Raw genomic sequence first — 16,578 nt, 5'->3', positions numbered from 1 at the left:
ATTAACGTCCCTACTCCACCCCCCCCCCCTTCCTCATGAGAGCCTCGTCGCTCTGTGACGCAAGGGCATCCAGCGCAACAGCGCAAGGAAGGCCAAGGTTGGTACTAGTTGGGAAACACCCCGACCTTGAGGCATCATGCAGCCGTCACGCTCGCCCCGACGGCAAGCCTACAACTCACGTAGTTTCGGTTCCCTACCACGTTCGTGCAACTTCGGATTTCTCTAAAAAAAATTGAAATTAAAAAAAAAAATCGAAGGGTTAGGTTAGGTTAGGTCAGTCACAACATGCTTGTTTTCATTGGGAACTTCTGATTTAGCGGCATGAAGTGGCGTTAGTACCAAAACGCAAAACTTCGGAAATCTTCGGAAATTCTTGCAGGGGAACCGAAACTACGTGAGTTGTAGGCTTCCCCGCCTCGACACGCCAGGCACCAGTTTCCGGCGCAGACACTCATTTCCTCCAAACCATGCACACGGCATTTTCCTTTTTCTGTGAGCGGAACAGAAAATTTTCTCGTGAAATTACACGTGTGTTTGTAAATTTGTGCGTTTACACGAAAAAAAAAAAAAAAAATCTTTATCGCCACAAGATAAGTGTTCGCAGTCAACACGCTGCTTTGTGCTGTCCAAGTGCTTCCTGGGGGAAAAAAAAAGCCTTCCAGTATGAACTGCGCACACTAACAAGCACGGCGAATACAAAATAAAGTCAAATTGTCGAATATTAGATTATCATTTCCATGGTTCAAAAAAAATGTGTGCTTGAATAAAGCATCAGTATATTATTAAATTACGTGGCAAATTTCGTAAGAAATCATCAGCAGTATCATCTCGAAAAAAAAAAGTATTTCATGTATGCAAAAATAACCATATCCACGTGTTTTTACAAATTTACAATACCTTTCTTGTAGTAGTACAGACTATTTCTTGGCAACTGGTTTTCCAAAGGATTTTTTTGCAAAACTAGAGTGTGTGTATGTATATATATTTAAGTCTGAAATTTTTTTTCCGTTGGACCATGAGTTGTTTTGACACGCCCCGAAGGACGAGAAACCAAAAACAACAATACACAATTCAAATGACCCAATCACATGCAATCCGGCCGTAAGGTGAGATGTGGCAACACCCAGTGAACGATAGTCACCAACTAGGTGGCAGAAAAATAACGCGAATTTTCCATGTCTCTGCTCATGTATGTCATTAATAGAGATGGTTAATCGGAATTTTTTTATTCCCGCCAAGATATTCAGAAAACTGCCGTAGTTTCTCCTTACTATTATGATCGTAAGAATTTTTTTTCCCCTATGTTAATACGTCAGTATATGAATGTGAGATTAGCATGTGTTAACACTGTTGCGTCTACGTTTTTTTTTTTTTTTTTTTAAGTTTCTTTCGGATGCATTTCTATTGACGTCCCACGTCTCAGCGTTTCAGAGAGAAAGCAAAGTATTGAACGACCTGGTCAAATAAAAACAATGGCTCTCTTACAGACTACCGCCTGTCACAAGGAAGAAACCGCTGGCTTAGGTATACCTCGTTGCAGTCTAATGAGCGTTCAGATTTCTTTCTCGAAAAAATAACTGCCCCTGGATTTTTTTGGACGAACCTCTATATATAGGAACAGTGGAACAGTACGCGGGTTTGCTTGATGGGAAAAAAAATTAAAATTAAAAAAAAAAAGTGTTATCCTTTGAGCTGTTTTAGCGATTAACTCACAATTTACGACGTAAACGTTTGGCTAATGAGAAACCATCAACCAAAAAAGAACCATCGGCCACCCATTAAGACATTTTCTCAAGTGCGCAAACAGCGAAAAGGTAACATTTTCTCGAATACGTAGAAGGCTGTGGAATTTATCCAACCCACGAATGTTACCAACCCAATACCTACGATTTATGGGCGTTCAGTATAAAATGATTTTTTCCTCTCATTGGTTGAGTTAAATGGGGTGCGAGCTTATTTCACTGTTCAGATTCAATAAGTAAAGAAGACCTGATTACAGACCCTGTGCCTTGTAAAATATTTTATTACTATTACTTTTTACCTATGTATAAAGGTAAGCTAGACTTTTTTTTAAATATATGTATTACAAGTTCTAATATTTATTACTGTAGGATCATGCAGATTTCGCGAAAAGATTCCGAGACTAGCTAAAAGTCAAAACACTGTAGCATCGTCCGTGTTTCGTGATTGGGTGAGTTACTTCCAGGTACATGTCTGTTGTTGCAACACCAATCACAGTGATAAAGTGCGGAAGCAAACGCTTCCTGAGTGGCTCGTTCAAACAAGGCAACGACTTCTCTCGCAGACGGCCGCCAATCACAAGGAATAAACCGCTGGTGCGGATATACCGTGTTGCAGACTAATAGGTGTTCAGATTTATTCGCGAAAAATGCCTGCCCCTATTTTATTACTGATAATCAATTGCATACATCTCATTCTAAAACGTTTGTGATTTGTTAGGTTAACGTTTTGTGTTTTTTTTTTTTTTTAATTCTCAAGCATTTAGTTGTTAGTTAGTTTAACACGAATATTCTACTCCACAACTGGTCAGTCACGTGCGTGACCTGCAGGTTTTCCAGTTTGCCAGAACGATAAAGAAACCGGCGATAAACAGTCTCACAGTTGCGCAACTGGCCACAAGTCCCGGGGGGTTTCCTGTGCGTGACTACGGCGAAGCATTTTTTTTTTTTTTAAATGCCCATTGGTCGACGGCAAGGCCACATCCTCTGACGGGTAACCAGTTCTCATAATCTATAACTGGCTCAAGGTCGTCAAGTGAGTGTCGAGAGCGCTGCAGTTCCAATCATCAACACGAAACAATCGCACACGCGCTTCAAGTCTACGTCTAAGTCAATTTTTTTTGTGTAAATGGAACACAAATATTCGAGTAAAATTATAAATTATTGAAATTTTTTTTTACAATTAGTGTTCTAAGTAATACTGGGTTCGGATACTTACCGGACGTTTATGCTTTGTGTTGTTATTGAAACATCAAATTAAAATATAGAATTATGCACCAATTTTCGTGATGAGTTACCCAGTATTATTTCGAAAAACATATTTCATGTATGCAAAATACCATAACCATGTGTTATACCAAGTTACAATTTATGTCTTGTAGTGTTACGAACTATTTCTTTTTTTGGAAAGTCTAATTTCTGACTTTTTTCATACGACCTACAATAACTGAAAGGGGTGGAATTAACAGGGGTAAAAGTACAGAACATGTTTCTGTATACTTTGCTGCCCAATGAATCCGCGAAATACCGTAGCTCAATTTTGTTTTTGTTTTTCTAAACCCCTACTTGTAGTTATCGTTGGTCGTATCAAAAATATTTTTATACTAAAGTTTTTGGTATTACTCCTACGAGTTAAAATACGTTCAACTGATGTGCTATTTTCCATATCATGCGAGTTACAGCGATTTTTTTTTTCTGTTTTTCAAAAAAAAACTTCCCAATTACTACTCCTTTGGTCGGAAATCGCCCATTAACGAACTCGACCGAGATTTTCCACAATTAGATTTTATGTTTCAGCTTAGAAGATAGTTGCGAAAAATTGCGGCAGTTATCGTGTCCAAAAAATTTGATAAAAATATATATATATATAAACTTTGGTGTTGACTATGGCTTTGGGGTCTATGAACCATGACACGAAAAACTATTTAAATATTTTCCATAAATCACACCATGGTAACATTATGTAGTATTTGGTCTGAAAGTTGTAGATAATACATATTCAATATAACTAGGGCCATGCACATTTCGCGAAAAGATTCCGATACTAGTTATAAGTTAAAACACTGTAGCACCGTCTGTGTTTCGTGATTGGGTGAATGAAGTACTTTCAGGTACATGTCGATTAACACAACACCAATCACAGTGATCCGATGCGGAAACAAATAGGTACGTCCTGAGTGGTTCGGTCAAATGAGGCAAACGGCTTCTCTCTCAGACGGCCGCCAATCTCAAGGGAAGAAACCGCTGGTGCGGGTGTACCTTATTTCAGTCCAATAGGCGTTCAGATTTATTCACGAAAAATTGCCTGCCCCTAAATATAACGGTCAAATTCGTTCTGGCCTGGCCGTCTCGCGGCGGGAAGAGCTGGCTCGTGTCTGTGTCCGCAGGTGGCGCAGACGTCGTTCCTGTGCGCATGCGTGTTCGAGGACCTGCGCGGCGACCGGCAGTCGCGGCTCGCGCCGCACGTCGCCAGGTTGGCAGACCTGGTGTTCTGGGCGCTCGTCTTCCCCGGCACCATCGTGAGTGGCCCCGAGTCCGGCCCGGGGTGCAGTCCCGGTGCTGTGCCCGCCCGAGACTGTACTTCTGTTCCTTTTCTTAGCTGTTTGCATGCGGGAATGTGTAACCACGGTGCTGCCATCTGTGGCGGATGGCGCGAACCTGTGTTCACAAAGACGGGGACGCACCACAACGCCGAAATGCCAAATTGACCACAACGCCGACAGCTATAAAACTGCTGTGTACCCAGTGGCGTAGCCAGGATTTGTGTATGGGGGGTGTTAAGAAGCATGCCCCCCCCCCCCCGTATTACAGCGGGGGGTCCGGGGGTCCTCCCCCGCGAAAATTTGGATTTTAAGGTGTAAAATAGTGCTATTTTAGCAGTTTTCGGTACTTAAATTTAAATATTGTAATGGTAAAAATTTTATTAATTTTAATATGAAATTTGTTTGAGTGATGAATAAGAAATTAATTAATATTTTGGTGCTAAGGGAGGGGGGGTTGAATCCCTAACCCCCCCCCCCCTGGCTACGCCCCTATGTACCACAACGCCGAAAAAATGTCATTGCAGGACTGCCACGAAGGTTAGGTTAGGTTAGACTAGGTTAGGTTAGACTAGGTTAGGTTAGACTAGGTTAGGTTAGGCTAGGTTAAGTTAGGTTAGGTTATATTACGCTAGGTTAGGTTAGGTTATGTTAGGTTAGGTAAGGTTTGGTTTGATTGTGGTATTTCGGCTGAAAGGTGCATTTAAGAAACACACACACAAATTCATTCAGTTGTTATTTCGGCGTTGTGGTACACAGCAGTTTTCTGGCTGTCGGCGTTGTGTTCAATTTTGACATTCGGCGTTATGGTATTTCGGCGTTGTGGTAACGACCCCACAAAGACAAAGAGAAACTTTATAGTATCAAATGTGTTTTTTATTTTATTTTAACAAGATGGGCTACATTTTATTAAAAATTCCTTGTAGAGGATCAGTTTCAAAGCCGGGGTTTCGTATATTTCCGGTCTTTCTTTTTGTTGTTTAATCTGAGCCGTTTCGTTATATAGTTTGAAATCCCAGTCTGCTAATCAAATTATTCAATAGTCGACACGTAGCTGCTCCGACAACGAATTCTAGCGGCGGGTATGGGAACTACGTGTGATTCGCGTCAAGAAATAATGTATTTGAAAACACAATTTATGTATGTATTTATCACGCTCGGCATTATTTTAAGGAATTATACGTTAAATTTCGTTTCATATTTTCGAATTATAAGTAGGGACAGGAAAATTTCGCGGATTCAATGACCTCTAGGATAGCCTACTACATTATCCTCTGCAGTTCTCAAGTATACACGCGTGTTCATTGGTTACTAAATTGTGAGTCGTCTCCACTGGGTGGTTGTGATTCGACGCTTCTTTGGTTGATAGTCTCTCATTGGCCCAGAGAGCTCCAGTTAAACCGCGATCCAATAGCAGAACCAGCAGAATTGTACACATGTTTGAATTTCAGCCTATCACGAAATGAATCCGCGAATTTTTCCGGTCTCTAATTACAAGTGTATTTGCAACATGAGAAACCACGAATTTGCTCTTTACCTATGTTAGATGTTACACATCTCTGGCGAGTGCTGAAAGACTGGCTCACATTTTTTAAATTTTTCTCTTTCTTTTGCTGTTATCTTCAAAAACAGAATATTTTACCCAATAAATCTGTGAGACAGCCGAAGTCATTTTAATTGTAACTTGTTGCTAGAGGCACGAAGATTTCGTAGTGAACTAGACTGGAAGCACATATAGGCCTACATGCATACACACACATTCACACCTACCGATTCCCCTCGCACCAAAGTGGGCTCTTCAAGCAACCACGCGACCTTTTTTTAATGAACAGGTTTGGCAAGGTAATTTTCACCAACTACATGCTAACCAGACTTTCCACTGACACTGATTGTTTTAACTGTGAAATATTTGATTTTGGCATATTTTGTGCCGTGTTAACATGATACAGTTTATTTCAGTGCTTCACCCGGGACTCGAACCCGAACCCCTCGCAACGAAAGCCGGCGTGCATCAAGTGAATCTTCTTTATTGCCAGTAGTGTACGTCGAGGCGGTGACTCATCAGAACGTCACAAAAAGTGCAACGCTAAGAATTAGAGCGTGTGACGGCGATGAGTGTGAGGGGGAAAAGGAAAAAAAAAGTACAGACAACAGTAAGACTACTTACAGATATTATTTTTTTCATCATGTTTTTTGCAATTGTGTTAAAGAGACCATAAAAATTCGCGATTTCAATGGCCTGTAGGTAGGAACAAGATTATATGGTGAATTGCAATAAAAACCGAAATAACACCGAAAAGCAGTCCAAACACTGGATAACACCGAAATGCAAGTTATATCACGGAATTAAGTAGCATGTAACCAAATCTTAATTCAAACATGAATAACGGAATTTTTAAATGATTGAAATTCTGGGAATGTTATTAATTCCTGACAAAATAATAAAGCATTGTACCAAAGTGCATGCATCAGAAAATTAAATTAAATTTCTTTATTGTGCATCTCTTATCGAATCACTTTTAAATCTTAAATTTTCGTTAATTTAATTTTATTGTTTTGAATGTATCTGTTTTAAATTATTTTATCGTAAAAATGCAGCATGTAAATTTTACTTCTGTTCTGGTGGAGTAAGTATTACAAAACAGCTTTGAAAAAAAATAACAACCTCTGTATTAGAAATATTATCTCTACCTATAGGATTTACTCCATGATCCTCTACGCACTCGGGAAAATCAGACCTGCTCATTGGTTACTTACTCGTCACAACTGTTAACTAGGATGCTTGTGATTCGGTACCTCTTTAGTTGTATGTGGTTTTTTCATTGGCCCAGAATTCTTCAGATGAGCCGTGGCCCAATCACTGGAGCAGCTAAAGAGGCAAACATCGCGAAATATGAATCCACGAATTTTTCAGGTCTCTTCCCGTAGCGTGCTTTAGTGTTCGGTTTTGATCGTGGGAAGCCTACAACTCACGTAGTTTCGATTCCCTACCACGTTCGTGCAACTTCGGATTTCTCTCAAAAATTGCAATTTAAAAAATCGAAGGGTTAGGTTAGGTTAGGTCAGTCACAACATGCTTGTTTTCATTGGAAACTTCTGATTTAGCGGCTGAAGTGGCGTTAATACCAAAACGCAAAACTTCGGACATCTTCGGAAATTCTTGCAGGGAACCGAAACTACGTGGTGCTGACTGGCGGCGGAGTGAGTGGTCAGTGCAACCACTCACCACCAGGGGCGCTTGCGTCCCTGGTCACTAAATCCAGTACTGGACAATTAGCAAAGCGGACCTCGAGTCCAAGTGCCCAACCCCCGCATGGTAGACTCTTTTCTACTCTGTCCAACACTTCATCCAGACCATCCCCTGTCTCCTGTAAATTTCTACACGTAATGCATGTCAATTTACATCCCGCATGAATGTGCCCAGGGTTTTCCCTGTGTCTATGCAGGTTTTGCCTGGGCCCAACCTATCTCTAGTTATAGTCTAGATTTAAGAGTGAGGGGAGTTAGTCATGGCGCCAATCGCTGCCATGGCTGGCCAATCCCCTCCTGGCACATGATGCATGCGACCCTCTCCCTGCATGGCTAATCTCAGCATGACTAGGCGTATAGGCTTCGGCCTGAGACGCACCTAGGTCCCTCCCTAACCCGGACCTCTCCAAAATACACTTAGTTTTAGTTAGGTTAGGAAAAAAAATCGAAACTACGTGAGTTGTAGGCTTCCCTTTGATCGTCGAGAGTGATGGTTCGACAGCTGTAGCGGGGAGAAGAGGGTGTTCGTTTGTTCTGGCCGCCGCAGTTCGTGGGGTCGGTGTTCTGGACGCTGTACACGCTGGACCGCGAGCTGGTGTACCCGACGCCCATCGACGCCGTGCTGCCGCGCTGGCTCAACCACGCCATGCACACGGACATCGCGGCGGTGCTGGCGGCGGGGATGTGCCGCCCCCGCGCCCCGCCCCCGCGGCCCCTCGCCCTCGCCGCGCTGCTCGCCTACATCGCCTGCTACGACTGCGTGTGGGTACACAATACCGGTCCTCTTCCTCGAGTGTGTTCATGCGAAGCAGGGCCGGTGCAAGGTCAATTGGCGCCCTAGGCGAAAAACCTTAATTGCCCCCCCACCCCCACCCCAATCCGGCCGGACACACAAAAAAAAATTTCCTTGCCTCAAAATACATCACGTAAGCCCAAGATTTTGTCAACAATCAAATGTAAGCAGGCTTGTGTTTTTTTTTTTTACTTTTTTACTTATTACAATTCATAAACAGGTCACCGTGGACTTTAAATAATTACTTACTTATATCAATATAAACATTCCAAACTGTTACAAAAATCAATTTTCATCTAGTTTCAATAATCGTTAAACATATTATATCTGCTGTTATGTGTCGTGCTGCGCCGCCCCCAGCTACTTGGCGCCCTAGGCGGTTGCCTAGTTCGCCTATATGGACGCGCCGGCCCTGATGCGAAGTGAGGTTATGTTCCCGTTCGTATAACGATGTCAGGTTTCTGTCGCTGACAAAGCGTGTCTGTGGAAGTGCTGAGTATTTGTGAGACCCTGCACAGCAAGCCATGGCCAAAATTCCTCTCCGAAATCCCTAAATGATCAAATTGATTTTTTTTAAGTGGCCAAAATTTTCAAAGATTTCAATAATAATAATTTGTTGCATACATTTACCTACTTATTAGCCATTAAAGTCTCATTTCTAACATTTTGTATCGTCTACTCAAAAGTAAAAACAATCGGATTACGGCATTGTAACTTTATGAGTTAAAAGCCAAGGATACTTGATTTTTCGTGACGTTTTGTGAAAGAACTGGGACATTCATGCTACTCATTCTTGAAAGTATAGCTACTGGACTGGTTTTCTTGTGAGCCCAGATCCTGGGTCTTGTTGACGAGCCAGGGTCTAGAAAGCAAAGAACATATCGGAATAATGTACCCTTCTCCAACCCACACAGCACAAGAGTTTCAGACATGTATGTGCAAAATTTCAGAAACATTTAAGAAATGCATGTGAAACACTGTGTGCTGCATGGGGAACATGGCGGTTCTTTTACTGCCCCACCACACATATCGACCCCATTATCCATCTTTAAAGTATGTGTCACGTATTTTGTCTCAAATTTTATGGTTCTCACAAGTAGTTGGAGTGGTACCCATTTCCCAAATGTCGCTTGCAAAGCATCACGCGGTGTTTGTTTACAAAGACAATCACATGAAGTGTTAAACAATATTGACAGACCATTGGCGCTAATTTTGAGAACTCTCAAGTGTTTTACGTGATTCAGATTTAGACGTCGAAATCATTCCTTCGAGTGTCCAATCCCCAAATAAAGAACAAGCGATGCGTGATCTACTTTTCCTGAATGATTGAAAACAAACATGTTTGACCATACATGCTTAGGTTGACTTTGATTCCTACCTTGACTTAAAAAAATGTATTTAATTTTACCTAAAATTTACGTGGCAGCAGAGTCTCCACCAAGATTCGTGTGATTGTACACTTACAGGCGTTGATGTAAATTTTACTCTTGTTTTCAAGTAAATATACTATCAAGAGTGTAAAAGTACAATTTATATGGTTTGGTGTTAAAGGTGTTTTCGTGTTTTACATTGTGATATATAAATTTACACCGTCATGCGTGTTTATTTTTACCATAACTGTCTGTTTATTTTATTTCATTAGTGATTAAATAGACTTTAACAATGTGCATGTTAATTAATATTACTTATTTAATTTTGTGTTTTCTGTAACTTTAGCTGTTAATTAACAATGTTTAATTTCAAGCGATTTTTAATTATATCACTTTTATTTGTTTAAGAAAACACTTGTTACAATCTGAAAGAATTATATGAGTATTGAACTCACGAATTTTTGGTTAGTAGTCTAACATCTTAACCACTCACTTGACCACCGTGCACACTTATAAAATCGTAAGTATTGTGAATACCACTTTCGTAACCTAATGTTAATTACGTTGGTTTTCAGTATCAATTGCAAAGTAACATTACATACTTTTTGTAGTTCTTTGATAGTAGTAAATTCACTTCGACAAATATTTTGCACTTTTGCAATGATGTGCATATGTGTGTGTACCTACAAAATCAGGACACTGATTAATTTAACACTTGACTTATGTAATAATTTCATCTATACATTAAAATGTGTAATTCTTACACGTTATAGATGAATATTCTATTATTTTATTTTACTGAAGCCTGTAGCACAGTTTGGTTTTCTAGAAAAAAATTTGTGTTAAATTACACTAACTGTACTAGTTTTTTTTTGACGTGACAACGTATAATAAATCGATGAACCCCGGTTGCACGCATGGAATAGTGTCCCGTTACGCGCCGCAACTATCTCTCTTACACTCGATTGGAACAACCATCGAATTGACTTTTTCGAGGCACATTAAATTTGAAACACTCCCATTCGTTTCCTACTTTTCCTATCATTGTCCTATCCTTAACAGTATAACACAGATTGGAAGAATTTAAATAGCAAACATGTATAAAAGTTAAATTAAAATAATCTGTCCGTTAAAGTAATAAACATATTTCAATTAATGAGTGCAAATAAAAGTAAATTTATCAATTAAATAGTAGATTTCATTTCACTCCTTCTTTGTATTAATACAAAATAGTGATAATTCAATAAAAATGATTAAATTTTATTCATAAAAGTATGCAATCATTTCATCAATGTTTTGTTATGACGTTGTCACGTTAAACTATCGTCCGTAAACCGACTTTACAGACAACCAATTTTTTTCAAAATAACATGACAAAAATGTAAAATTACTAAACATTTGTAGATGTAATATAAGGGTTTTTTTTTTCTACGAAAACCTTGACCCCTCCCATATATCTTCTGAACTATATGTTTAAGCTGTTATCGATGTTTGTTCCGGGATCAGAAGCGAACCGCGCACGTTCCAGGTTCCTGCACGCCTACACGGACGGGAACGTGTGGATATACCCCGTCTTCGCCGAGCTCGGCCCGTGGCCCAGACAGCTGGGGTTCCTGGCGCTGGCGAACGCCGCCATACTGGCGCTCTACTTCCTGGGCGATAGCATCGGGAAGAAGCTGTGGGGCGCTTCACCGGCGGGATGTAAGTCAGTTGCATGCTCCCGCAAGCCCGCAGACCTTAATGAAAAGTCTAAATTACACATAAAAGTGATTTAAGATCAGTAATTTTATTTCAATAGCTTAATGTTTGTAATCATTTACGTAAACTGAAATGATACTCAACAGGTTCGTCTACCTTGATTTTTTGGTCGCCTTATAGACACAAAAGCAAATAAGCCCTAAGGGTGACTCCAGCTCGCGCAACAAGAGCCTGGTCGCCTTTATGCGACAGTCGCTGACCTCTGTTTGTCGTGTCGCGAGCAGCCTTTGAACCGTATAATTTCACTGCACGCGACAAACGACGCAGGTTTTTACGTCGTACATTGATGTTAAAAGCTAAGGTGAATGTAAACAATGCTTCATATGATAATAGCTGGCAAATTAAAACATTTTAAAAGGAACATTTTAAGAGAAGAAAATCATTTACATTTTGAAATACATAGTTATAATCTATCAAGAAAAAAAACTATTATAAAATACTCATGTAAGAAAAATTAAACTATATTAATCCATTTTTATATTATAATATTACGTTTTGCTGTAAGAAAAAATGTTTCGTGTTTTTATTGAACTCCTTTAAATATCACTAATTAATTTGTTAGTCTTAAGAGAGTAGATTAACTTAATATCGTTATTTAATCATATATAGGCCTAATTTGATTTGTCTGGATTCATACGCGTATACATGGTAATTTTCCTAAAAAAAAATGTTTGTTTTTTTTGCAGGGAAGTGTTTTCAGAAGAGTGACGAGAAGCAAAATGGACTAATCGAAAACCACAAAGTCAAGTGAACACAATATTTTATATTTTAACGTACAAATATACATTTTAACCATAGCACTGGAGTGTTGCCGGTTGTACTGAATAAACTTTTATTTTTCCAGCTAAGTACAGACTGTTCCATTAAGTATTAGCAGCCTGTCCATGCCGAAGGTAGAGTAATGTTGTAGTACACACTTCTACTGGTTAATGCAATGTACCATTGACTGTCAGTGTGAGCTACGGAGGAACGGGGCAATCTATTCCATCAAACTAATGGCTTGGTACAGAATTGGTATGTGTGAGGTACATTTCAAACTGATCTACTATAATTCAAGCCACCAAACGTTAAAGCCGCTAAACATTAATAAATAATACAATATTATTTTCAAGATTTTCACCAATACATTTGCATTGTTTTGGAACCTAAAGGGTAGTTTATTTATTATTCAAATAGCTAATTTTCTGCTATTGTTTTTTCTTTAACAATGGACATCTAAGGACTTGTAAACTACATTTTATACACACGGGTTGTCTTGATTAATAAGATTGATGTTTTGCTGTATGTTTAGTAGGAGAAATGTATAGATTCTGGATCAGTTTTTTTTTAAGACACGTTAAACATTCGGAGGATCTGTGAATTTTTATTACTTTTTCTGCAGTGAATACATCAGTACATATTAAATTCTATGTGTTGTCTTTGTAGTCCTTTTGGACTTATATGGCAAGTGTTTGGTTTAAAATCGGGTTTTGGATAGGTGCTCAGAAAGTAATTTACATTTGAAACATTACCCTTACAATTTACTTTGTAGTTGTCATATTTAGTGTTTGAGTATAGCGTGGTGTGATTTTCATATGCTACGTTCCCTCCTCGTCTTTGTATTCATATGTAATGACTTAGCTCGTACGTCAGATCGGACTTTGTACATATCTTAAGTATTACGTTTAGTTGAGTTTTCAGATGTGCTCTCATATTGATGTATCAGGATGTGGAATGACGATTGGTTATGTCTTTAAGTGGTATTAGTGTAAGAAGTTAGTTCATCGGTTGATATCATTTTGCTATGTGTTTTCATAGAATTGATTACGTGAGTATTGTATTTAGGTAGTTGGACATTATAGTTGTAGTGTGATGATAATTTACCATAAAATAAAAGGATGTTTAAAGTAATAAATTTAAGAAACAATAATGATGTATGTTAAAATTAAAATTAAATTAAATTAAATTAAAATATTCATAGAAGTAACTTTCAAAAAATAAAAGAGTATGTATACAAATTAAGGTTTAATTAAAAACCCATGCAAGAAAACGAATATGTTGGATGTGGTGGCTGAGAAAATAAATACATAGGAAATTATGTAATGGTTTGCAGATTGAATACATGTGTCATTTGGTTGACATCCATGTTGGATCATAGGTGGGTCTAGTACAAATTTACTATGATGTGGTTATTGTTTGGAATTAAGCATTTTCATAAGTAGGTAATGTGATTATGGGCTGATGATTGACAATGTTAAAAATTTAAACACTGCAGTTATATTGACTAGAGTAGAAGGAAAAGCATTCATGCATGCAATTTACTTTATTTTATCCTACTTTGTCCTGATTGGCTTCTGTGATAAATGGATTTATTTATTCATAACTGTTAACTTTGTAATTTGACTTTTTTCTTTGTTGTACGGTAATGAGAATAAATACAAGATAACATTGTATAACCATGCATTATGTTAGAAGTTTAGGCTAAAATGGTAACTATTAGGACGAGGCGGATAGATCTCACAAACACGAAGTGGTTGGTAATACGTGTGTTGGGATAGTATTAATGATTTCGGTTTCATTAAGAAATGGTGGCTGGAATATGTGAACTAAATAAGACATGGAAATAATCTTATGAAGAACTGGATATAATGATTTTATTATGTTGCCCCAGGAAGAGATGTTATAATATTTTAAGAGGATGTTGGGCATTTTATTAATGGATCATTATAGGTTAGATAAAGTTGCGTGAACTTTGGTTTTGGATGTGGTTGTCTTACAATGGTTAGTCTAGTGAATGCATGGGTTATGTTTTGGGTCTGCATCTTCTGGATAGTTTAAAATTCTAGGGATGAAATAATTTTAGACTCGTAAGACAGTTTAAGAAGAGCTAATTTCCATAGTGGAGGGCTAGTAAGTATCGAAGTGGCTGTATATATAGATGTGAGCGTAATTATTTCCTCAGTTGTCATTCGGACTCTGAAGAGTGCACATCGCTCTGGATATCTCTCTTGTTTAACTACAATGACATCTGAAGAGACTACTGTTACGGAAACTTCCACGAGTTCTACGAAATGCTGCATGGAGCCATCATCTCCACTGAAGCATCAGTGCCAGCATTGCAATATTATGTTCTCAACAAGCTTTAATTTGCGCTTTCGTGGAGGAATCCGTTTCTCACTGTGACTAGCTGTGATGAATGTTAAAAGAAGTTTATTCGTAGCGATAAATTGAAAAGACACTCGAAGATACTGAAGGAGGAGGTATGCAGCCGAAAGCGAAAATATCAGTACAACAGCGTTACACTGATCTCCAAAATAGCCCACCAAGCTTAGGTGTAGCACCATATGTCTCGGACACATCTAAAGCAAATCATAGAAGGAGCATTACTCTCAACTAGACGTCCATGAAACTACTGTGACACAACATTTGCATTTGCTTATGATGCGTGAAGACACGAGAGAAGTTCCTGTGCAAACAATCCCTCTCACATGAAGATCAATTGTGATGATCTATGGTTTGCTCGTAAGGATAATTTGAAAAACACTTGAAGACATGCGAACAGAACAGCTTGTGAACGTTTCGTCTCCTCAGTTTAGGCTATATGTTCCCATGTTCACAGGCTTCAGAATTTAAGCAGATCGGCAGCAACCCCACGCACCGTCATCTGGTCATCAATCTAAAACTAACATTGTGCTCGCCGCATTACAAACAAATTATAGTGGCTTCTACTTGGCACAATCTGAATTTATGGGAGTTTTGAAAGACTACTTTTATCCCAGTACCTTCAGTGAGGCCCAAGACATTTGTACTTTCCTTCGTGATATTGAGCATAATATAGATCAGCTTACGGATGAGAGGGTCCTTTAAAATATAACCTGTGGTTTGATTGTATTTATGGTAAATCCGGAGTCGTACGAGGACCAAGTGAGCAAGCATACTTTCAAAAATCGGCTGCTACAATTTACAATTCTGACGAAGAAGCAGTCAGTTAAACAGAGTATAGAACTCTGTATGGAAGAAGATGAGTGTCTGGGCAAAGGATTTGGTTGGACTCTGACTGAGAGCTGCGAATTAGTCATTTCGACCCACTACATAAGTACAAGTAAATTGATATGTTTATTTATAGTAGAATTTTTGTAAATAAATATATGGTAATTAACTATAATTGTTTTATTTCTCTTCATTTGACCTGCTTTATATTTTATATTAACAACTAAAATCAAATAATAATGATGTGTATTAGGTCTATTCCACCAAACCTATGCTGAAATATGGATATTTTGTTTGGATGCAAAATGAGTTAATATACTGACTTATGTAGTGATATTATTAATAATGGTTTGTACATGTATAATACATATCTGACTTAAAAAGTAAGTAATTTTCTAACACTTATGTTTCCTAGTTGAAATCTCAATTGAAAATAAAATGAGGAACTGAGTTTGAATTTAATCATAGTGAAGTATTTTAATTAAAATCAAATAAATAATAATATTAGAATATTTTCTGTGTGCTTTTTTGGAGTTTGTAATGTGATGTCAAAGGCATGGTGCTTATTCACGTCTTGATGTTTAAGTGGTTTGAGTTTACTATACTTGGTATAAATTATTTTAAATTAGTATTTAGGATAATCAGGAAATGTACTCGCATATTTTTTACACTGCTTTGGTTTTTAGGTAAAGGATAAAAAAAAAACAGCACTCTTTGATATGCGAAGTCGGTTATCTAAAATAACGAATAATACATCAACATTCTATAGCAGAGGATAAATAATAATAATTTGGACAACACAACGACGGCACAGACGAAGTGTGCTGTGTTCGTCTGTGTCGTGATATTTTTTTTTCTAATTCCACGGAATTCTCTGTGCTGAATATTCATTCATATATTTGACATCGGATGGTTATGGCTGGTTTTTCTGTGTATTTAAGTATTCATCTTTTTTGTCCAATCTTGTGGTTTCTCTATGACAGACAATTAAAACTAGAGATTTCATAAAAATGTTCTAAAACTTTATCTGTTATTTGTAAAGAATCAGACAAATGTTCACTGTCTTTTTTTTTTTTTTTTTTTTTTTTTTTTACCTGATGGATCGCCGTTTTCACTCACTGGCAGTTAATTTTCTGTTTCCACAGCCGGATAACGCATGC

General features: G+C 38.2%; 1 protein-coding gene across 1 annotated transcript in view; it reads left to right on the top strand.

The window, feature by feature from the left end:
- Positions 1–15,593, top strand: part of LOC134542845 (androgen-dependent TFPI-regulating protein-like) — a 34,678-nt gene extending 19,085 nt beyond the window's left edge. The window contains exons 2-5 of the mRNA XM_063387411.1: positions 4,127–4,258; positions 8,076–8,290; positions 11,220–11,392; positions 12,136–15,593. Of these exons, the coding sequence (XP_063243481.1) occupies positions 4,127–4,258; positions 8,076–8,290; positions 11,220–11,392; positions 12,136–12,200 (585 nt within the window). The 3' untranslated portion in view covers positions 12,201–15,593. The remainder of the gene's footprint in view (positions 1–4,126; positions 4,259–8,075; positions 8,291–11,219; positions 11,393–12,135) is intronic.
- Positions 15,594–16,578: the final 985 nt, after the last annotated feature.

The sequence above is a fragment of the Bacillus rossius genome (assembly GCF_032445375.1).
Source record: "Bacillus rossius redtenbacheri isolate Brsri chromosome 9 unlocalized genomic scaffold, Brsri_v3 Brsri_v3_scf9_2, whole genome shotgun sequence".
Taxonomy (NCBI): Eukaryota; Metazoa; Arthropoda; class Insecta; order Phasmatodea; family Bacillidae; genus Bacillus; species Bacillus rossius.
The sequence above is the reverse complement of the archived record's forward strand: the minus strand, read 5'-3'. Positions and strand labels throughout refer to the sequence as shown.